The 25475-nt window shown below is 40.4% G+C and overlaps 1 protein-coding gene across 1 annotated transcript in view; it reads left to right on the top strand.

Moving 5' to 3' along the window:
* The window catches only part of LOC121950094 (mucin-5AC-like), a 41528-nt gene that overhangs the window by 8780 nt on the left and 7273 nt on the right, over positions 1–25475 (top strand). The window contains 32 exon segments of the mRNA XM_042496010.1: positions 1773–1899; positions 1997–2252; positions 2950–2999; positions 3112–3212; positions 4186–4337; positions 4455–4593; positions 4671–4778; positions 4869–5048; positions 5133–5372; positions 5467–5623; positions 6681–6809; positions 7028–7178; positions 8706–8749; positions 8847–9035; positions 9148–9545; positions 9547–9648; positions 10111–10527; positions 10529–10713; positions 10925–11687; positions 11736–12201; positions 13111–13350; positions 13550–13687; positions 14638–14819; positions 16407–16461; positions 16931–17920; positions 18663–18880; positions 20505–20676; positions 20797–21041; positions 21148–21331; positions 21503–21707; positions 21801–21979; positions 22085–22154. Coding sequence (XP_042351944.1) covers positions 1773–1899; positions 1997–2252; positions 2950–2999; positions 3112–3212; positions 4186–4337; positions 4455–4593; positions 4671–4778; positions 4869–5048; positions 5133–5372; positions 5467–5623; positions 6681–6809; positions 7028–7178; positions 8706–8749; positions 8847–9035; positions 9148–9545; positions 9547–9648; positions 10111–10527; positions 10529–10713; positions 10925–11687; positions 11736–12201; positions 13111–13350; positions 13550–13687; positions 14638–14819; positions 16407–16461; positions 16931–17920; positions 18663–18880; positions 20505–20676; positions 20797–21041; positions 21148–21331; positions 21503–21707; positions 21801–21979; positions 22085–22154 — 7232 coding nt within the window.

The following is a 25475-nucleotide window of genomic DNA, read 5'->3' as shown; positions in this document are numbered from 1 at the left end:
TTTTTATTGGTGTTTTTTTTATTATTTGTCCCAGAGGGCAATTTGTGTTGCAGCAAGTGTAGAAACATTATCAGAACCAAACACATAAAGCACAAACAGTGACACAGACAGTTGAAATCAATCTGTACACAGGGAGACTTACACCTATGCACATTTAAGATCCACGGGGGCAGATTAAAAGTTTTCCACAGTAACTGCATAGGGCCCATAATAATTAAGTGAGCGTTAACAATGACAGCATCTCCCAATAACGTAAACTATTTCCAATGTAGTATACGGTAGGGGTCGACCGATACTGGTTTTTCAGGGCTAATACCGATTCGGTACCCGACACACACACACACACACACACACACACACACACACACACACACATTCAGATACACACATGCATAAATAAAGATACTTTGTTATTAAATAGAGCATTAAAGCATTGAAATACTAATTTAAACCAGAAATCACAGAACCCAGGAAGTGCGTGTGAGGAAATGAGGAAACACCAAACACCAATAAACCTATGAAGAAAAGAAATAAAATAATGTAAAATAAATTCATTCATTAATTAAAAGTTGATAAAATAGAATAAATAAATAAACAACATGTAACTAAAGAATAAACAGGTAAATATATAGATAAAATGATAATAGTGATAAAAAGAGATAAATGACTAAAAAGCTCAAGCTGTAGATAAGAGGCAAGATAACAGCAAAAAGTGAAATAAGTACATATGATAAAAACAATAAAATTTTTAATTAGATATCAAAACTGTGGAACAGATTAAAATATATTTAAAAAATAATTAAATCCACTATAAAATGAAATAAAATAAAATAGAATAAAATTTCATCAAAAATACATGTTCAGTTGAAAGCCAAACTAAAAAGGTAGGTCTTGAATTTTTAAAGCTTTTAAAGATATCAACCCGCTCTGGGACCTGAGGGTACAAGAGGGCTCATAAGATAAAAGCAGATCTGACAAATAATTGGGACCAAATCCATTAAGAGCTTTAAAAACTAGTAAAAGGATCTTAAAATCATTCACAATATAAATGCATATGCATTTACAATAAAAATGAAAATCTTTGTCAGTATTTAGAATTTGTAATATAACAAACTACAAAACTTTCCAGTACAAAACCGAAACATTCAACATCATAAACATCAAGTTCCTTGCAACTTTTTTTATAAAGTCAAGTGAAATTTTAAATAAAAAAATGAAATAATAAAAAAAAGCTCCCTGAGGTTTTACAAAGTAAAAACTCCTCCAGTTCCATTCCTTCCTTGCAGTTTTTAATTGATTAAATTGATCTGCGATCATTAAAGTAAAATGTCGATACAGATAATCAGCAAAATACCAAATAATAATAATAATCGGCCAGGCCAACAATCTGTCAACCCCTAGCATACAGCTTATTTAACGGGTCATGGCAGTCACAGTAATGCTGCATCAGGACCAGTACCATAAAGGCCGATGCTGCAACATAGCACCCATGTACTGTTACTGTCACTCTTACATCAACATCGTCATCATTCATCAGTACAACAGTTACAATATGTATAACTGCTGTCACCCAATCATCGTCATCAGCGTCATCATTATAAGTACAATATGTACTGTTACTGTCACCCCATCATCATCATCATCATCATCATCATCATCATCATCATTATCATCATCATCATCATCATCAACATCATCAGTACTACTACTATGTTACTGTTGCTGTCTCCGTGTCATCGTAATCATCAGCATGCTGATGTTTCTGTCTGCAGGCGTGTATTTATGACACTTGCGCTTGTGAAAACAGTGAGGAGTGCATGTGTGCTGCCTTATCCTCCTACGTCCATGCATGTGCTGCTGTAGGTGTCTTGTTGAACGGATGGAGGGACACTACATGCCGTAAGTTGAACCCAGACTGTCAAACACAAAATAATGAGATCTGTATTTTACCACTAAAAATATTTAACCACTAAGCAAACCTGTTTCCTTTCAAAAGAGAAATACAAAACTGGCTGCCCTGAGACTTTTGTTTATGGCTACCAAATGACAAGCTGCGGTCGCACCTGCCAGTCTCTCAGTCAGTCAGACTCAACCTGCGAGGTTGATTTTACCCCGCTGGATGGCTGCGGCTGTGCTGAGGGAACTTACCTGAATGAGAAGGGAAAGTGTGTGCAAGCCTCTGAGTGCCCCTGTCATGTGGGAGAAATGCTGGTACACAATAGTCAGACCATCAGAGTCCTTGGAAGAACTTGGTGAGGTTTTCAATATATCCAGTAAAATATTTCCAGTCTTTTGGGGGTTATTTGAAGAGGTAGTTAAGAAGAGAGAGAGTTGTGAAACGACATGCATCAAGGTCCTTATTCCAAGGTCATTAATGCTCCTCTGTAGAACATTTATTTTTAACTGAGCAAAATAATCCAAGATTAGTGGGTCCTAAATTGTAGGTAAAGTGCACATTATTTTTATTTTGAAGTGCCATTTCTCAAAAGTAGCTTGCCTTGCACATCAGAGCAGTCCCTCAAGGATCTCCACTGCTAATTGCAGAGATGGAAGCTAGCATACTCCACAACATAACTGCTTAAGTGCTGATCTTACTAGCCTTGCTTGAACTCTAGATTGTAAGCAAACAGTTTTGTCAGCCTTGTTCTACTTGCTGGTATAATGGTTTTAAAGGGAAACTTCACCAATCTTCAACCAACATGGTATGAAAACAATGTTGGTGGTATTTGTAGCTGAACACTAGTAAACTTCCCTCCATTTAACCAGTGCCTAGAACAACCCCCTCCCTACACACACACACACACACACACACACACAGACACACACACACACACACCTCTTTATATATTTTTCAGACATAGCTCCATGTGAACTTTATTTATTTTTATTTTCAAGAAATGAATAAGACTTTGCAAGAATTACACTTACATGTCTTTCTTTGAATTTCAGCTCCTGCCATAATGGAAATCTAAAATGCTCAGGAGGCCAAATAAGTAAATGTAAGAACAAAGCACTCAGCTTGTCATAGTATTCTTTCCATAGCAGAACACATGCATGAGCAACACGAAGCACAGAGCAGTGTCCTTTTTAACATACTGTCATTGTCATCAGTATGCACAGAGCCAATGGTTTTCCTCAACTGCTCAAATGCAAAGCCAGGTGACAGGGGATCTGAGTGCCAAAAAAGCTGTCAGACACTGGACGCAGAATGTGTAAGACTGAGCCACTGTTTTACGACTGTTGTTTAACAATGTACACATTTATATTAAAGCATAACATGTTTAAGAGATATTTTGACATTTTTCATCAGCTTTGTAGCATCACAATGTGGTTATTACGTTTGAATGAACAACAGTAAACACTGTGTTATAACATCACCCTGCTCATCTCCCAGCTTAAAATGCGTCATACAATGGATTTTCACTGGCTGTAGGGCTCTTTCTCTTACTACAGATTGTCCCTCCGCATTTTGGTTTGCCCCCCACCGTGAGTAAAAAGTGTACAGAAGCAGATCAAAAGACAGAACCACCCCAGCTCAAACCAAACTCAGATCAAACTGTGAAACAAGGCAATGCTGATCAAATATAAACCAAGATTCTTTTATTGTATTCCGTATTTCTCGCCTAAAATGTCTTTAGAGACCAACTGTATTGCTGTAGTACAAGAATTACACAACAGGAAGTACTGTGCACCATACTGTTTCCTGTATTGTAAGATCAGAGGCTGAAAAAAATAAAATAAAATCAAATGATACTAAGCAGCACTGATCAAATATGAAGCAAGATTCTGTTACTATGTTGCCTATATCTGGCCTAAAATGTTTTCAGAAACATATTTCAAGTGACTGTTAAACTGTCATTCAAGATTGTTTTTTTTTAACCAGTGAGCGGCCAGAGTGTTTCCTGTGTCAAACAAGCTTGCATTATGTCACCTACTTGCAGGAGTGTTGATGGTGGGGTGTGGCGCAGTGCATTCTTGTAGTCCTAGGTTTTACCTCTTTAGCAAAAGCAAATATCACAGCCCTTTTTTCTCTGCAGAAAAGGAGCTGTGGCTTTCTCTGGTCCTGTAGCACCAATATCATAAGAATTTGTGCCTTCCTACACCATAGTCTACCCAGTTTTATTACGAGACAATCTTTCCAGCAGTATAATACTTTTCTAAATTCATTCCTCTTACACTGTATAGATCAGTACACGGTGTGTGCCAGGCTGTGTATGTCCTGCTGGCTCTGTTTCTGATGATAAAGGCGGCTGTATTAAGGAGGAGGAATGTCCATGTACATATAACGGAGAATCCTACAATTCTGGACAGACTGTCACTGTGGATTGCAATACCTGGTGAGCCCTTTTATTCTTTCCGCATTGATGTATTGCTGTGTCAATTCACTGTAGTGAGTTTTATTTTTTAATTTGTGGACATATAACTTGTCATCATTTTATCTATTAAAATCATAGCACTTGCAAAAAGAGAAAATGGAAATGTACAGAAAATGAGTGTGATGGAACCTGCACCATATATGGAGAAGGGCATTACATCACTTATGATGAAAAGAGATTCTCCTTTAATGGAGATTGTGGCTATGTCTTCACCCAGGTATTGCACAGACTCATGGTTAGCCTTTATGATTTATCAGGAGTCAGTCTTGAAATTCTGACATCAGTATCTTGCAGGATTACTGTGGGGACAATATGAATGGCACTTTCATGGTCCTGACTGAGAGCATCCAATGTGGAACAAGTGAAAGCATCTGCTCCACTGCCATCAAAATCTACTTAGGGGTACACTACAGTGTTATATACAATCAGTTTTTTTAAAGCAATGGAAAAAACATAACAGGATTACATATGAGCATGTTTTATTTCTTTCAGAACAACGAAATTGTTCTTTCAGAGGAAAATGTCAGAGTTATCAAACAAAGCAAAGGGGTGGACATACCATATCACATCCAGCCTATGGGCATATATCTTGTCATAGAGGCAAACAATGGACTTGTTCTCATATGGAATAAGAAGACAACACTTATGATCCAGCTCAAGTCCACATTTAAGGTGGGTGAGGAGATATGCAGGCATTAAGATCAATTTTAATAAGGTTGCCATTTTACAAATTAACTAGACCTCATTTTACCCCAGGGAAAAGTCTGTGGTCTGTGTGGGAATTACGATGGAAATGTGAAGAACGATTTCACCACTAGGAACAAACAAGTTGTGGTAGAAGCCATTGAGTTTGGAAACAGCTGGAAAGTGACACCCACCTGCCCTGATGCAAGCATACTAAAAAATCCCTGCAGTCTGTACTCATTCAGGCAGGCATGGGCATTAAAACACTGCAGCATTATCAACGACAAAGTATTTGCTAGTTGCCATTCAAGGGTAAGAAATTTGCCATGTAAGTGTCTGTTGTATAATTAGGTAGCAGAATGAATATCAGCCTCTACTGACTTTCTCAATGGTGTCTTTCAAAAAGGTGGATCCACAACACTATTACGATGCCTGTGTAAGAGACACGTGTTCCTGCAACACAGGAGGAGACTGTGAATGTTTCTGCTCCTCTGTAGCAGCCTACGCAGCAGCCTGCAATAAGGCTGGAGCCTGCGTGAAATGGAGAACTCCCACAATCTGTCGTGAGTGTTTCATTTGTGATTTTGTGAGGAGATTAACAAAATATAAAATGCGTCATTACCACCCATTAGCATCCCCTATGTTATTTAAATTACATAATTTAAAGGGTAGAAGGTAGATTTATTATATGAAATTAAAATTTGTCCTTGATGCTGCTACATCTCTGGAGTTGAAGGATGAGTTGATTAAAATCACCAGCTACGATGAAGATTCTATGTGGTTGCTTGGGCATGTTACTGCTGTTGCATCAAACAATTCTTCTTGCATTTTTTTGAATATGCATGGGAATTTTGTGTCCTTTTGGCTCTGAACAAGGTCTGCCCATAGCTTGATCCAGGATGTTAGGGGTTAATCATGTCTCTGTGAGGATGTGCACAGAGCAGTCTCAGATTTCCCCTTGCTGAGTGAGCCTCAATCACATCTCATCCACTTAATTCTCCTGGACATTAGCCAGAAGACGGCTTGGTAGAGGACCAGCTGACAGTCAAAGTTGGGTCAGCCTCGCCCTACAGTCTCTCTTCCCTCTCTTCGGACATTGCTTTTGGTTTCATTTCTCTCCTCTAGTCTGGCTGGATGCTGAGTGTATGCCGTTGGTGGGAATCCTCTCAAGTCAAAATCCCACACAACTTTTTCCAATGTTGAAAAGTGTTTCTCTATAGTAGAAAAGTCGTGCTTCAGCAGAACGAGCTGTGGAGTTGAAAAACTGCTGCATCTACATGCGCAACTGTCGTCATCAGGTCCAGCTCTTGGCATAGGCGATATAGGCGGTCACCTAGGGCGCCATCTGCTGGAAGGGCGCCGCCACGCCTCCAGTCCCCCTTGGCCTCGAGGGAAAATAATAATAAAATAATAATTTTCTATGTCCACTGGCGCCCTCACCTAGTGTTTTCTGTCTAGAAAAAAATATATATTAACATTACCAATAAATAAATAGTGACATGTTCCTAAATTATGTGTGAGCACGTGATGTGTCTCGCATTTTACCATGAAGATTTTATACACAATTATGTCATCTTTTCTTGCATGTATGTTAATTTACATTTTCTTTTGTTTCATCAGCTCTGTTCTGTGATTTTTACAATCCTGATGGAGAGTGTGAATGGCACTATGAGCCTTGTGGAAAACCATGCATGAAGACATGTAGGAATCCCTCGGGAGTGTGCTACAATCATATTCCACCATTAGAAGGTATAAATGACATGAAAGTAATTGTGTGCATTCTTTTGTTTTAACTGAAGAGTTAAACATGCATATGATTCCAAAGCCCATTGTTTAAGCACAAATTAAGTTACTGATGTATTACTGACTTTTCATGTACTTACTTGTACTTTGACATAATATAGTCTAGACGTCCTCTCTGTGCCTATTCTGTGTCATTTACTGTTAAAAAAAATATTATTTTTAAGGCTGTTATCCAAGCTGTCCGCCTGAACGAGCTTATTTGGAAGAAATTACCATGAAGTGCGTATCAAAGGAGGAATGCGGGTGCTATGATGATGAAGGGAAGCATTATAAAGAAGGGGAGCCCATGCCTTCAAAGGAAAACTGTTACAACTGGTAGGTCATTTTCCTTCTTGTTAATGCTGCAGTTGCTGCAAAAGTTCTTAAAAGACTTGTTAATTTGCACTCTACAAGTTTAGAATATGTACTAGCAAATAGGTTATTTTGCACCAGTTTGGCACTTACTACTTTACCAGCAGATTTTCCCTGTTTAAGTGTCCCTTGACTGTGCACATCACTCCAGTTTGAGACTGCTGTTGGAACAGGTGCCTGCTGCCTTCAGATGGCTGTTAGGAGGGCCACAGGGGTATAGTTAATGACTGACTATCAATAAAGGCTACTAGCTATGACTGATGAAAGATGCTGGTAGGAATCACTTGTTAATTTTTCTAGAAGAATGTAGACTTTAACTGGTGAAAGCACACACATATAAACCCATTTTTTCATGTTTTGCTAGTCTTTCCAGTTTAAGTGATCAAAATGTATTGATGCACAAATGCACCAATGAACCCCAACTAGTCAAATATCAACTTTTGGTCAGTGGCCCTCGGCATCAGATCCAGAGGTACCCCTTTGCGGCAGTATGAAGCGCACAAGGTGGCAGCATTTCTTGACACTGCAGAGGTGTAAATAGCAAGAAATTTTGCATAGGGTGGGAGGAAAAGGAGGTGGATGGCTCAAACATACTCTGGAATTCAACATGGGGGACCACTGTTCATGTGCTGTGTGAAACCCAGGACCCAGGTATGTTAGATATTTCTCGTGATGTTACATTATGTAAGCAAAAAACGTGGATCCCTACTTATTTTAAGCCAAACCGTGAACAAATGTTCTAATTTTATTTTGAAGAGATTTACCCAAATACAAGCTGAGATGACTGACGAATGCATAATATCATCTCAGAAGACTGTATATAGACAGCAATTGCCGCGCTTTTGCAGAATTGCTTTCAATAATGTTGTTGGCATAGTTGTTGTTCTTGTTCTATACTGTTACACAACTATCAAAATTTGCTTTGTTTCACTATAATCATGCCAATAGAGCCTCCCTAAATTGAAAAAAAAATAATTTCACTTATGCCCCCTCCTCGCTACAGCTGGCTGGTTGCTAATGTGTGGACAGTTCTTTAACTTTTTGCAAAGGCAAATATGAACTGGGGTCCTAGGCACCATCTATGGGGGGGGCACTGAGTTTTATGCCCCCTAAAGTTAAAGATGATGGGGGTGGCGCCGTGTGTGTGTGAGTGTGTGTAAACACTTTACTCTGTTATTCTGTTGCATGTATGCAAATGAAGTGCCGGAAAGCATATGCATTCAGATTGCAGTATGGACAGATATTCATTGTGCAAACAGCAGTGATTCACATCTGACGCATTTAGGTTACTAAAATGGTACTCAATAAAAAATTTCAGGGTTGGCAGGTCTGCAAACTAACGCAGTTAAGAAAATAAACATAATGCTTCCTGGTAGAATACCAATTTGCTGGTGAGGTGCTGTGTTCTGCATCATGTCCCAATACTAAAGTTGTCCCCTATATGTTTCTACATAGTTTAAACTGTAAATTGCTTTTTCCTTTACATTTTAGTTATTGTTCTTCAGCAAAGAGCAAGTGCAGCAATAGCACCCAAGGTGAGCATTGCTATGACTATTTCTGTGAGTGATACAACATACATTAAATACAAGAGTAACTATTCATAGAAATCTCATACAATTCTTTATTTTGCAGCTTGCACTTGTATATATAAGGGACGTGTATACAAGTATGGAGATAAAATCTATGACACACACGATGGCGATGGAACCTGTATCAAAGCTTTTTGTGGAGAAAATGGAATTATACAAAGAATCGTTGAGCCTTGCTCTACAACCACACCCACCCAGGCACCAACAACAACAACAACAGCCTTTTATTTTGGTAAATATAAGAGACTTTAATAATGCATTAATGTAAAGATTTCCTCCTCACTGGTGTATTTTGACTCTTTCAAAGAAAAGCTGATAATTAAATTTTTTTTTGACAATAATAGAAACCACAGTCACAACAACCGAAATAAATCCCATCACGACTACTGAGGCTGTGACAACGATTCAGACCTTCTCAACACCAAAACTTTCCACAAGATCTACGTCAACAGCGGTACAATCCTCTTCATTACCTCCATCCTCAACCATCAACCCGCCATCCAGCACAATCAAAACAACAACTGCTGGCTGCTATGTTTGTAAGTGGTCAGATTGGACAGACAGTGATTACCCTGACTATAAACCAAATGGTGGCGATTATGAAACCATTGAAAAAATTACTGATTTGGATTTGAATGATTGTAGCGACTCTCTTGAAATAGAATGTAGAGCAAAACAATACCCTGACATACCCTTAAGTAAGTTAGGTCAACAAGTAACATGCAACCCAACAGATGGACTGGATCTGTCTTAACAAGGACCAAACATCCATTCCTCCTATATGTTTTAACTATGAAATACGAGTGAAATGTTGCATTAACATCTGTAAGACAACCACCACCATAGTCACAGAAAAACCCACCACACCCACAATAACAGAAAAAACCCTCCACCACCACAGTCACAGAAAAACCCACTACAATCACAGAAAAACCCACCACAACAACGATAACAGAAAAGCCCACCCCAACAACCACAATAAAGGAAAAACCCACCACCACAGCCACACAACAACCCACAACAACAGTAACAGAAAAACCTACAACAACAACCACAGTAAAAAAAAAAACCACAACCGCAGAAAAACCAGCCACAAACCACGCAGAGAAAAACCAGCCACAACAACCACGGTCACAGAAAAACCCACACAACAACATCACAGAAAACCCACCACAACAACAATCACAGGAAAACCCAGCACAACAACCACAGTACGGAAAAACCCACCACAACCGCAGAAAAGCCCACGACTACTGCTGTTACAGCATCTATAAAAACAACCCCTGGTGTTATTACAAATCCATTAGTTACAACAACAACAACAACACCACCAACAGGACCTCAGGAACAGAATACAATCACCACCACAATCACAGAAAAAACCCAAAACAATCACAATCACTGAAAAACCCACCACAACAATCACAATCACTGAAAAACCCACTCCAACGCCCACTGGCTGCTATGTTTGTAAGTGGTCAGATTGGACAGACAGTGATTACCCTGACTATAAACCAAATGGTGGCGATTATGAAACCATTAAAAAAATTACTGATTTGGATTTGAATGATTGTAGCGACTCTCTTGAAATAGAATGTAGAGCAAAACAATACCCTGACATACCCTTAAGTAAGTTAGGTCAACAAGTAACATGCAACCCAACAGATGGACTGATCTGTCGTAACAAGGACCAAACATCCATTCCTCCTATATGTTTTAACTATGAAAATACGAGTGAAATGTTGCATTAACATCTGTAAGACAACCACATTGACAGAAAAACCCACCACAAGAACCACATTGACAGAAAAGCCCACCACAACAATCACAATCACTGAAAAACCCACCACAACAATCACAATCACTGAAAAACCCACTCCAACGCCCACTGGCTGCTATGTTTGTAAGTGGTCAGATTGGACAGACAGTGATTACCCTGACTATAAACCAAATGGTGGCGATTATGAAACCATTAAAAAAATTACTGATTTGGATTTGAATGATTGTAGCGACTCTCTTGAAATAGAATGTAGAGCAAAACAATACCCTGACATACCCTTAAGTAAGTTAGGTCAACAAGTAACATGCAACCCAACAGATGGACTGATCTGTCGTAACAAGGACCGAAAAACCCACCACAACCACAGAAAAATCCACTACAACAACCACGGTCACAGGAAAACCCACTACAACAGCCACAGTCACAGAAAAACCCACCACTACAGCCACAGTCACAGAAAAACCCACCACAACAATCACAATCACTGAAAAACCCACCACAACAATCACAATCACTGAAAAACCCACTCCAACACCCACTGGCTGCTATGTTTGTAAGTGGTCAGATTGGACAGACAGTGATTACCCTGACTATGAACCAAATGGTGGCGATTATGAAACCATTAAAAAAATTACTGATTTGGATTTGAATGATTGTAGCGACTCTCTTGAAATAGAATGTAGAGCAAAACAATACCCTGACATACCCTTAAGTAAGTTAGGTCAACAAGTAACATGCAACCCAACAGATGGACTGATCTGTCGTAACAAGGACCAAACATCCATTCCTCCTATATGTCTTAACTATGAAATACGAGTGAAATGTTGCATTAACATCTGTAAGACAACCACAACCACAGAAAAACCCACCACAAGAACCACATTGACAGAAAAGCCCACCACAACCACAGAAAGAGCCACATCCACAGTCACTGAAAAACCCACCACAACAACCACAGTCACTGAAAAACCCACCACAACAACCACAGTCACAGAAATACCCACCCCAACAGCCACAGTCACAGAAAAACCCACCACAACAACCACATTCACTGAAAAACCCACCACAACAACCACAGTCACAGAAATACCCACCCACAACAATCACAATCAAAAAAAAAAAACCCACCACAACAATCACAATCACTGAAAAAAACCCACTCCAACGCCCACTGGCTGCTATGTTTGTAAGTGGTCAGATTGGACAGACAGTGATTACCCTGACTATAAACCAAATGGTGGCGATTATGAAACCATTAAAAAAATTACTGATTTGGATTTGAATGATTGTAGCGACTCTCTTGAAATAGAATGTAGAGCAAAACAATACCCTGACATACCCTTAAGTAAGTTAGGTCAACAAGTAACATGCAACCCAACAGATGGACTGATCTGTCGTAACAAGGACCAAACATCCATTCCTCCTATATGTTTTTTAAACTATGAAATACGAGTGAAATGTTGCATTAACATCTGTAAGACAACCACAACCACAGAAAAACCCACCACAAGAACCACATTGACAGAAAAGCCCACCACAACCACAGAAAGAGCCACATCCACAGTCACTGAAAAACCCACCACAACAACCACAGTCACAGAAATACAACACCCCAACAGCCCACAGAAACAGAAAAACCCACCACCACAACCACAGTCACAGAAAAAACCAACCAAAACCACGGAAAAGCCCACCACAACCACAGTTACAGAAAAGCCCACCACAAGAACCACATTAACAGAAAAACCCACCACAAACCACAGTCACAGAAAAAAAAAAAAAAAAAAACCACGACAACCACAGTAACAGAAAAACCTACCATAACCACGAAAAACCAACCCAACCCACCACAACCACAGTTACAGAAAAACCCACTACAACAACCACTCTCACAGAAAAACCCACAAAAAACAACAACAATCACAGAAAAACCCACAACAACAACAATCACAGAAAAACCCACAACAACAACAATCACAGGAAAACCCAGCACAACAACCACAGTCACAAAAAAGCCACCACAACCACAAAAAAACCCACAACAACAACCACAGTAACAAAAAAAACCCACCACAACCGCAAAAAAAAACCAACCACAAACCACAGTCACAGAAAAACCCACCACGACCACAGGAAACCCAGCACAACAACCACAGTGACAGAAAAAACCACACCACAACCACAGAAAAGCCCCACGACTACTGCTGTTACAGCATCTATAAAAACAACCCCTGGAGTCATTACGAATCCATTAGTTACAACAACAACAACAACACCACCAACAGGACCTCAGGAACAAAATACAACCACCACCATAGTCACAGAAAAACCCACCACAACCACAGAAAAAGCCACATCCACAGTCACTGAAAAACCCACCACAACAACCACAGTCACAGAAATACCCACCACAACAGCCACAGTCACAAAAAAAAAACCCACCACTACAGCCACAGTCACAGAAAAACCCACCAACAACAATCACAATCACTGAAAAACCCACCACAACTATCACAATCACTGAAAAAACCCACTCCAACACCCACTGGCTGCTATGTTTGTAAGTGGTCAGATTGGACAGACAGTGATTACCCTGACTATGAACCAAATGGTGGTGATTATGAAACAATTGAAAAAATTACTGATTTGGATTTGAATGATTGTAGCGACTCTCTTGAAATAGAATGTAGAGCAAAACAATACCCTGACATACCCTTAAGTAAGTTAGGTCAACAAGTAACATGCAACCCAACAGATGGACTGATCTGTCATAAACAAGGACCAAACATCCATTCCTCCTAAAAAAACTATGAAATACGAGTGAAATGTTGCATTAACATCTGTAAGACAACCAACAAACCACAGAAAAACCCACCAAACAAGAATCACATTGACAGAAAAGCCCACCACAACCACAGAAAGAGCCACATCCACAGTCACTGAAAAACCCACCACAACAACCACAGTCACTGAAAAACCCACTACAACAACCACAGTCACAGAAATACCCACCCCAACAGCCACAGTCACAAAAAAAACCCACCACAACAACCACATTCACAGAAAAACCTACCATAACCACGGAAAAGCCCACCACAACCACAGTTACAAAAAAAAGCCCACCACAAAAACCACATTAACAGAAAAGCCCACCACAACCACAGCAAAACCCACTACAACAACCACAGTCACAGAAAAACCCACCACGAAAACCACAGTCACAGAAAAACCTACCATAACCACGGAAAAGCCCACCACAACCACAGTTACAGAAAAACCCACTACAACAACCACTCTCACACAAAAAAAAACCCACCACAACAACAATCACAGAAAAACCCACCACAACAACAATCACAGGAAAACCCAGCACAACAACCACAGTCACAGAAAAAGCCACCACAACCACAGAAAAAACAACAACAACAACACAGTAACAGAAAAACCCACCACAACCGCAAAAAACCAACCACAACCACAGTCACAGAAAAACCCACCACCACCACACAAAAACCCAGCACAACAACCACAGTGACAGAAAAACCCACCACAACCACAGAAAAGCCCACGACTACTGCTGTTACAGCATCTATAAAAACAACCCCTGGAGTCATTACGAATCCATTAGTTACAACAACAACAACAACACCACCAACAGGACCTCAGGAACAGAAATAAAACCACCACCATAGTCACAGAAAAACCCACCAAAACCACAAAAAAAGCCACATCCACAGTCACTGAAAAACCCACCACAACAACCACAGTCACAGAAATACCCACCACAACAGCCACAGTCACAAAAAAAAACCCACCACAAACAGCCACAGTCACAGAAAAACCCACCACAACAATCACAATCACAAAAAAAACACCACCACAACTATCACAATCACTGAAAAACCCACTCCAACGCCCACTGGCTGCTATGTTTGTAAGTGGTCAGATTGGACAGACAGTGATTACCCTGACTATGAACCAAATGGTGGTGATTATGAAACAATTGAAAAAAATTACTGATTTGGATTTGAATGAAAGCGCTCTCTTGAAATAGAATGTAGAGCAAAACAATACCCTGACATACCCTTAAGTAAGTTAGGTCAACAAGTAACATGCAACCCAACAGATGGACTGATCTGTCATAACAAGGACCAAACATCCATTCCTCCTATATGTTTTAACTATGAAATACGAGTGAAATGTTGCAAAAACATCTGTAAGACAACCACAACCACAAAAAACCCACCACAAAAATCACATTGACAGAAAAGCCCACCACAACCACAGAAAGAGCCACATCCACAGTCACTGAAAAACCCACCACAACAACCACAGTCAAAAAAAACCCAAACAACAACCACACACAAATACCACACCCCAACAGCCACAGTCACAGAAAAACCCACCACAACAACCACATTCACAGAAAAACCTACCAAACCACGGAAAAGCCCACCACAACCACAGTTACAGAAAAGCCCACCACAAGAACCACATTAACAAAAAAAACCCACCACAACCACAGCAAAACCCACAACACAAAAACAACCACAGTCACAAAAAAAACCCACCACAAGAACCACATTAACAAAAAAGCCCACCACAACCACAGCAAAACCCACTACAACAACCACTGTCACAGAAAAACCCACCACAACAACAATCACAGAAAAACCCACCACAACAACAATCACAGAAAAACCCACCACAACAACAATCACAGGAAAATCCAGCACAACAACCACGGTCACAGAAAAAGCCACAACAACCACAAAAAAACCCACAACAACAACCACAGTAACAGAAAAAGCCACCACAACCACAGAAAAACCAACCACAACCACAGTCACAGAAAAACCCACCACGACCACAGGAAAACCCACTACAACAACCACTGTCACAGAAAAAAAACACCAAACAACAATCACAGAAAAACCAACCACAACTATCACAGGAAAACCCAGCACAACAACCACGGTCACAGAAAAAACCCACCACAACCGCAGTTACAGAAAAGCCCACCCCAACAACCACAGTCACAGAAAAAAACCCACCACAACCACAGAAAAAAAAAACACTACAACAACCACTGTCACAGAAAAACCCACCACAACAACAATCACAGAAAAACCCACCACAAACAAATCACAGAAAAACCCACAAAACAACCACAGTAACAAAAAAAACCCACCACAACCGCAGAAAAACCAACCACAACCACAGTCACAGAAAAACCCACCACGACCACAGGAAAACCCAGCACAACAACCACAGTGACAAAAAACCCACCACAACCATGGAAAAGCCCATCACAACCACAAAAAAAAACCCACAACAACAACCACAGTAACAGAAAAACCCACCACAACCGCAGAAAAACCAACCACAACCACAGTGACAGAAAAACCCACCACAACAACCACAGTCACAGAAAAACCTACCATAACCACGGAAAAGCCCACCACAAACCACAGTTACAAAAAAAAAGCCCACCCCAACAACCACAGTCACAAAAAAAAAAACCCACCACAACCACAGAAAAACCCACTACAACAACAAAAACCACTGTCAGAAAAACCCACCACAACAACAATCACAAAAAACCCACCACAACAACAAAACAGAAAAACCCACAACAACAACCACAGTAACAGAAAAACCCACCACAACCGCAAAAAACCAACCACAACCACAGTCACAGAAAAACCCACCACGACCACAGGAAAACCCAGCACAACAACCACAGTGACAGAAAAACCCACCACAACCATGGAAAAGCCCATCACAACCACAGAAAAACCCACAAAACAACCACAGTAACAGAAAAAACCCACCACAACCGCAGAAAAACCAACCACAACCACAGTGACAGAAAAACCCACTACAACAGCCACAGTGACAAAAAAAACCCACCACAACAACCACAGTCACAGAAAAACCTACCATAACCACGGAAAAGCCCACCACAACCACAGTTACAGAAAAGCCCACCCCAACAACCACAGTCACAGAAAAAAAACCACAACCACAAAAAACCCACTACAACAACCACTGTCACAGAAAAACCCACCACAACAATCACAGTCACAGAAAAACCCACCACAACAACAATCACAGAAAAAGCCACCACAGTGACAGAAAAACCCACAACAACAACCACAGTAACGGAAAAACCCACCACAACCGCAAAAAAAAACCAACCACAACCACAGTCACAGAAAAACCCACCACGACCACAGGAAAACCCAGCACAACAACCACAGTGACAGAAAAACCACCACAACCACAGAAAAACCCACAACAACAACCACAGTAACAGAAAAACCCATCACAAGTGACAGAAAAACCCACCACAACAACCACAGTCACAGAAAAACCTACCATAACCACGGAAAAGCCCACCACAACCACAGTTACAGAAAAGCCCACCCCAACAACCACAGTCACAGAAAAACCCACCACAACCACAGAAAAACCCACTACAACAACCACTGTCACAGAAAAACCCACCACAACAACAATCACAGAAAAACCCACCACAACAATTACAGAAAAGCCCACCCCGACAGCCACAGTGACAGAAAAACCCACAACAACCACAGAAAAGCCCCTGACTACTGCTGTTACAGCATCTATAAAAACAACCCCTGGAGTTATTACAAATCCATTAGTTACAACAACAACAGCAAAACCACCAACAGGACCTCAGGAACAGAATACAACCACCACCATAGTCACAGAAAAACCCACCACCACCACAGTCACAGAAAAACCCACCACAACCACAGAAAAATCCACTACAACAACCACGGTCACAGGAAAACCCACTACAACAACCACAATCACAGAAAAACCTACCACAACCATGGAAAAGCCCACCACTACTACAGTTACAGAAAAGCCCACCCCAACAGCCACGGTCACACAACTACCCACAACAACATTAACAGAAAAACCAACTACCACCACCACAGTCACAGAAAAACCCACCACAACAACCAAAACTACTGAAGAACCCACCACAACCACAGTAACAGAAAACCCCACCACAACCACAGAAAAACCCACCACAACAACCAAAACTACTGAAGAACCCACTACAACCACAGTCACAGAAGAACCCACCACAACAACCATAGTCACAGAAAATCCCACCACAACCACAGAAAAACCTGCCACGGCAACAGAAAAGGAAAGTACTACTGCTGCCACAACTGAGGAACCCACTACCCAAGCAACAACCACAGAAAAACCCTCCACATCAACTCTCCAGTTCTCAACAGCAGGCAGAACAACTTTATGTCACTGCAAATACATGGATCAGCCTTTCTCCCCTGGTAAGACATTGACTATTATCATCAATTCCTGATCATGGTATTATTAATAACACCATAGTCATGGTTACAACTGTGCTTGTAATGCAACAGGCAGCCTAAACTGCAAGTTGTGCATGCTCTGAGGTCAAATCCTGTTTGCACTGAGATCTATTATCATTGCTCACATTTAATTTATTTGCATTCCTTTTGGAATTTTGACAATACATGAACCAAGAGGTTAATAAAATTGTTTTTTTTATTCATGAAAACTGTTTTCTTATTTTTGTTTGATCATGACGCCTTCACAGTGGAGGAATACGTTGCCACAACTGGAAACTTTGGTCACAACCATGTTTCTGTTAGAGCCTATTGCCAAAATGTGGTAGAGGGAACTGTATTAATCCGGATAATATTTTTGATATTGTAGAGGAAATGTAGATCTATTCCAGAAAAAGACTTTACATTTAGGTGTGTATTCATGGAACATGAAATGCTTTTGTAGTCCCTTGACCTCTCAGAGCGGTTTTACACTACAGGCTGTCATACACTTGTGGCCGAGGATACCATTTAAGACGTCACCTGTTTATCAGTCAAACAGTCACACTTATTCACAATCACTAAGAGGAAACTGTGCTTCAGTATCTTGCCTGTGGATATGTATTTCCAAAAGTTGCACCACAAGGACAATTGTTACCCTGACAAGTTATTTCTCTCATATCATTATTCATTTTGGTCTAACTGCCTTGGTTTTATCTTCATGTAGGTAGCATTATATATAATTCAACTGATGAAGAAGGCTGGTGTTACACTGCATATTGCAATTTTACATGCAGTATTGTGAAGGCTGCTGGACCATGTGGCTCTACTACTCCACCAACTCCAACAATTCCACCAACTACAACAGCTCCAACTACCAGTACTGTCACAGTGTCCACAGTGAAGCCGCCCAAAAACTGCTCATATCTTGTGCCACCAAGAGAGGTATGTAAATTCAGTTATGTAAATAAGGAACATACCATCTTAAAGTAAAATTAACATCTGTCACTGTGCACTGATTCCAAAATCAGTCAAAAGTGCAAATGTTTTTTTCTTAACTTGCTTCATTTCCCAGGTTATTTATCCTGAGAAACCCTGAGAGGGTCTTTGATTCCCTAGGATAGAAGAAAGGAACTTTTGATGCCTATTCTGCAACATTATTGTTTTGAATGAAAACATCAACAGCAGTCGATAAATTCTACCTGCAGTTATTGATTGATTTTAAAATCCCTGCAGTACTTCCATATTATAAGGGCTGCTTGTTTGTGAAGCCTCTGTGCTGGCGATGGCCATGAGATAATGTTTTTGGGTTGTCCATCCATCTCATTCTTGTGAACGTGATATCTTAAGAACTCCTTGATGGAATTTCTTCAAAGTTGGCACAAACTTGGACCAAGAATGTGCTGTTTAGAATTTAGTGGTCGAAGGTCAAGGTCACTGTGACCTTACAAAACATGTTTTGGACCATTACTCAAGAATTTATATTCTTATTGTGACAAAATTTCACACAAATATCTGACATCATATCATGAAGTGCTGACCTTTTATATACAAAAGATAAAAGGTCAACTTTACTGTGACATCATGTATCAGTGACACTAACCTTCAAACTGTGGTGATTTTATAAATCTTGTGTGCTGCCGAGAGAAAGATGTGTGTGAAGCATGCCTGTTTTAACAGACATGGATGTAAACTGTAAGTGCAACTTCACTGGGGATGCACAGAGGCATACAAAGGTGTCCCGAACGTTAAAAGGCATCACGTTCATGTCATCATGGCCCACACTAAACGCGATTGGCTGTAAGGAGATAATGTGAAAAGTGATGTGTAAACACAGATGTAGGAGCCAGGAAATTAGTTAAAATGAGATGTGTAAACTAAACCAAGTGCTTCTTGTAATTGTCTCAGTGGTCAAATTATTGTACATTATGGAAATTTTTCATGAAATTATCATACAAATACCATAATTATCATACATCTGGCAACACTGGTGCAGGAAGATGTTTCTTTCTGTAGAGAGGGTGGGCACAGATATAGGTGGAGTTGAGGGGTGTCAGTTGGTGAGAGGGCAGCGACGGGGGGCTCGGTTGGTGATGAAAACATGCTAGCTAGGAACTGATCAGCCACTAACAAAATTCAGTGTAGTGGCCAAATTTTTACATGGGAGGGCAGTCTCTCTACATATTTACACTTGTAGAAGTGTCTTTTCCCTCAAATGTAAAGATTAGGACCTGAATAAATTAACAACACTACTAAATATCCATACACATTGATTTTCAACTGAAAAAAAGTGGCCTGGGGGTTTAGTTAGACTTTTGGGCATCTACAAATATATCCAACATATTTCTGAAAGTATTTTAAAACATTAGTGGGATTGATAATAACACTTATTCTGTACATATTCTGTAGTTTATTAACACTGATCTATGGAAAATAACTTCATGAATTTTAAGTTTCATGAATTATACAAATGTGTGCATTTGCATGTTTGTGTATGTGTGTGTGCAACTCAAATTTTATATTTATTTTACTGATATTAGATTATTAACTACTACCTTGTCCTTTACAGCACGGTAAGACCTGGAGTACAAATAACTGCACCACAGAAACATGTGAGGATGGAAAAGTAATAACAGAGCATGTCCCATGTAAAGAAGTTACCATTCCTGTATGTGAAAATGAGCACCCACCAATCAGGGTTTATGATGAAGGAGGCTGCTGTTTTCACTATGAGTGTAGATGTAAGTTCAAATTAAAGCCTTTTAAAATGTCAGATTTAACTGCTACACTACAAAAAATGGCAACATATACAGCTGTTCTTTGATGCAACACTCAATATAACCTCAGTCTAATATTTACAGGTATTTGCAGTGGCTGGGGAGATCCTCACTATGTGACATTTGATGGCCAGTATTACAGCTTCCAGAAAAACTGCACATATGTCCTGGTCAAAGAAATCTCTCCTCGGCACAATTTTAAGATTCATATCGACAACGAAAACTGTGATTTCACTGGAACTGTGACCTGTGCTAAATCCTTGATCGTGTATTACAAAAACTATGAAATTATTCTTACACAGGATAGAATCCCAAAGACAGTGAACACGGTAAATTTTGCCACAACAAGTTGTCTTATTTGACTTATTTTATTGCATACGCACTGATAATAATGATGGAAACTGTTTTACGAAACCAATGTTGCTATTTTTTTAGGTGTACATCAATGGCAAGCGGGTAGTCCCAACCTACAGTAATGATGACTTCATCATAACAAGTACTGCAATTGAGCTGCTTCTGAAAATCCCGGAAATTGAAGCAGTTGTGATGTTCAAAGGGCTTTTCTTCATGGTTGACTTGCCGTTTTCCCTTTTCCACCACAACACAGAAGGACAGTGTGGTAAGCTGATAATGGATTTTCTGTCAGTATGAACACGTTAAACAGCAAATGAGGCAGCTTGTTATATTCATGGATAGAAACACAAAACAGTGCTTGATTTAATATCAAAGTGCCAATGGATGGACCTAATGTGGCTGTAATATCTGCCATGTTAATATTTATTTTCACAAGGTACATGTGACAATAATAAGAAAAATGACTGCAGATTGCCAAATGGCCAGATTAGTCCTGCATGCTCCGGGATGGGAGAGTGGCATATACCAGATAAGAACAAGCCATACTGTGAGCCTCCTACACCTGCACCAACACCGACACCGACACCACCACCTACACCACCACCCTGCAAACCTGAAAACTGTGAAATTCTGAAGAGCAAGTAAGAAAATACAGAATAAAGGTAGACACAATATGTCAGTTCATGTTGGAGTATCACTCTGATTAACATCCTACTTTCTATTTTTACTTTAAGAGTGTTTGAGAAATGCCACAAAGTTATTTCACCAGAACCATATTATGAGGCCTGCAAATTTGATGTTTGCCACATGGAAAATTCCACTTTTGGTTGTCCCAGTATGGAGGCGTATGCCATGATGTGCGCTGATGCGTCTATCTGCATATCCTGGAGGAATGCTACAAATGGACAATGTGGTAAACAGATTTAGTTTAAATATGAAGGTAACATTGTAATTTTGAGATGTCCAAATAACCTTATTTTATCACGTTGATGTTAAAATCTTATTTCTCTCATTGTAGAATACACATGTCCAGGAAATAAGATCTACAAGGCTTGCGGGCCAACTATTGTGCCAACTTGCAATGCAAGGTAATTGCTTATTTTTTTCACCATTATAGTTAATGGAATGATGTGAGCAGCTTGTAATTTAATTATAATTAATTACTTGGACTTTAATTAGGGGCAGTGGCTTTGTGGTTAGCACTGTTGCCTCACAGCAAGAGGGTCTCTGGTTCGAATTCCGGTTGGAATGGGGTTCGGTCCGGGCAGGGGCCCTTCTGTGTGGAGTTTGCATGTTCTCCCCATGTCTGCTCGGGTTCTCTCCAGGGTCTCCGGCTTCCTCCCTCAGTCCAAAGACATGCAGCTCAGATTGATTGGTGACTCTAAATTGCCTGTAGGTGTGACTGTGAGCGTGTATGGTTGTCTGTCTATATGTGTTGGCACTGCAATGGTCTGGCGAACTGTCCAGGTTGTACCCCACCTTCCGCCTGATGACAGCGTGTAGTGACAGTGACAGTGTGTAGTGTCAGAGGCGATCAGAGCAGAAGGGAATTAGCGCTTAGGTTATGAAGTAGTATTAAATGTACAGCGTAGGTTTCAGTTTGTCCATGAACACAAAATAATAAAAAAATGAGCCACTGTGGTACGATCTGGTACATGTAACTGGTGGACCCAAATGCAGACTACAGATTCACAAAGCAGATTTAACAATTTATTACTGATTGACAATATAAATAGTGCTGGTAATGTGCTGGGGTAAAAGTCCAGGGAACCCATGTGGCTGGGATTTAGTGAGGGGAAGTTCTCCAGTGAGCATCCATCTACCACAAGGTCCAAACAATTCCAAGTGACGAAGGGGGTTGGTGAATGGTGTCCTCCAAAAGGGATTGTGCTCAGGGGAATCCGTGAGGGGTAGTGAGTGCTCTCTGCGGGTCCTTAGCAGAGAGGGAACAGGGAGGTGGCGAGAGAGCATGACAGGCAGGTAGCAGGCAGAACACACAGTTAGTGGCAATGCTTGGGTGAAGGATTACTCTAGCAATGTCGTCTTGATGGGAACCCAGGGTATATATACTGCCAGTGATTATAGCCAAACAAGCTGCACCTAGAGCTGCCTCGGGAAAACCACAAACGCACCCACCAGAATAAGAGGGAATGAGGAAATGAGAGGGAAACAAAAGACAGGGAAGACAGGGGAGGCAGGATGCCAAGTCTCTTATTTTTCATCTCCTCACTCCTCAATCCTCGCTTGGACCGGAAGATGGCCTTGATGCACCATCATGATGCGCCATCTTGAAGGACATAACAAAGCGTTTATTCATGCCAAGGATCGAGGAGGGACCTCTGAGGAGCAAGGATGCTTGAGAGCTTTCTTTGCAGAAGTGTTTTATGGATGGACACACCCCTGTCAGTTAATTATTGACAGTTTCACAACGGAGTGAAGACAGATCAAAGATTGCACTCAAGTTTATCACTCCTGACTTTAATATTTTATTTATCTTCTGAATCACTATCTAAAAAACAGAACAACAAAAGGGCCAAAAACAACTGTCTTCATTTTTTTTCACGATCAATGCCACAGCATAAAACCCCAGCATGTCTGTCAGCATAAAACACTTTTTACTCCCATTTATATTCAGTCACATGTAAGGCTGATCATCCCTTGTCATTAGGATCAACATTCTGGTTATTAAGTAAAGAATTTACATTTAGAAAATAAATAAATGGCCTGCAGATGAAAATAATGAAAAGCATTCTGCAACTCTAAACGGGACACAGTATAGTGTGAGTACAAAGTGCAGGTTATGTGCAGAGAAACTCTGCTGTGCCACTGACAGGCCGAACTCTACCTGTAATATTAGGCTATTATTTAACTGTTAGTGTAGATGTGACATCAACTCTATCAGAAGTCTCCACAGCTGTTAAAGGCGACTGACAGCTGATCTAGTTGTGGTCAGCTGCAGTGCCGCCAGCATCACATTATGCTTGGTGCACCCAAACAACCAGCAGCAGTTGATCAGCAGTTGATCAGCTGCTGCCCTCATCAGAAACAGGCATTGCTTCATGTGAGGTTTTAAAGGAAACAATGTCTCGTCTGTGCTTGTCTCCTCTCTCCTCTCATGGTTTCCTTGCATCTCCCCATGCATCCCTGGTGAGAGGGGCTTAGACTCAAGGTAAAGATGCAAGTGAGGGAAGCAAGGATGCAATTTAAGGACTTGTAATTCAGACATAGACAGGTACAGGTGGAAAGGGGGGGCTGCTATGGCGAACCATGACACACTGTAGCACATGGGGAGAGGAAGAGGCAGCTTTACAAAAAGTCAGTTGGAAAAATCTCACAAAAACTGTGACAGTCTCTAGGAGGAGAAGTGAGAGGTGATGGGAGAGGACAGGGGAGCCTGTCTGCAAACCAATCAATATCAAGTATAGGGGAACGGTTGTGACAAAAGGACATAGGCATGCAATGTATAGTTCTTTAGTGCACTCATATGATTAAACTGTAAAACAAAAAACCAACTGGATCAAATGTATACAATCTAACAAAATGTGAAACCTTGGTTACAGCTCTGAAGTGTACAGAGCTCCTGCCCATCTATAGCCACGCTAACAGCTCTGAGAGGCTGCAGTTAGGCTGAACCAAATGTAAACGTCAGCATGTTAACATGCTCACGATGACGATGCAGAGATGATGATGTTAAGCAGTAATATTTGCCATGATCATCATCTCAGTTAATTAGCACTAAATACAAAGTAGCTTACACGTTGGCTGATTGGATTGTAATTATTTTTGCAGGTATTTCACCATAAACCAAAGTGTGGACACATTCAGATTTTAAGGCAATGATGACACTAGATAAAAAAGTCATTACAATCTTGAGGTGATCCTGAGGGTGGCTGTGGATGTCTGTACGAAATGGCACTGCATTCAACTCAATGCTTTTGAGACATTTCACTTCAAATCACAAAAGTTTACAGTAACTGTTTTGTGACCTTAAAGGGAAAACCATTGAAGTTGGTAGGATTCATCCTCTGGGGAACACAAATGTCTGTATGAAATTTCATGGCAATCAATTAAATAGCTGTTGAAATATTTCAGTCTGGACTAACAATGCTATCTCTAGAGCCATGCCGTTCTTGTTAGAGTGCTTAGTGTGTGTGTGCGTGCGCGTGCGTGTGCGCGTGCATGCATGTGTATTTTGAACCTTGTGTGTATGAATAAACAATTGTTTTTTCAGACTAATGAACAGTAGTGTATGTGTGTGTTTGGGTATTATGGGTATGTATTCAAATATGTTGTTTTCATTGTATGCCATTGTTTGGCATTTGCATAAAGTTGCCTTACCCACAACACACACATACATATAATATATATATATATATATAGCCACACTTCTGTTTGCATTGCATTATACT

This window comes from Plectropomus leopardus, chromosome 11 (genome assembly GCF_008729295.1).
Source record: "Plectropomus leopardus isolate mb chromosome 11, YSFRI_Pleo_2.0, whole genome shotgun sequence".
In the NCBI taxonomy this organism is placed as follows: Eukaryota; Metazoa; Chordata; class Actinopteri; order Perciformes; family Serranidae; genus Plectropomus; species Plectropomus leopardus.
The sequence above is the reverse complement of the archived record's forward strand: the minus strand, read 5'-3'. Positions and strand labels throughout refer to the sequence as shown.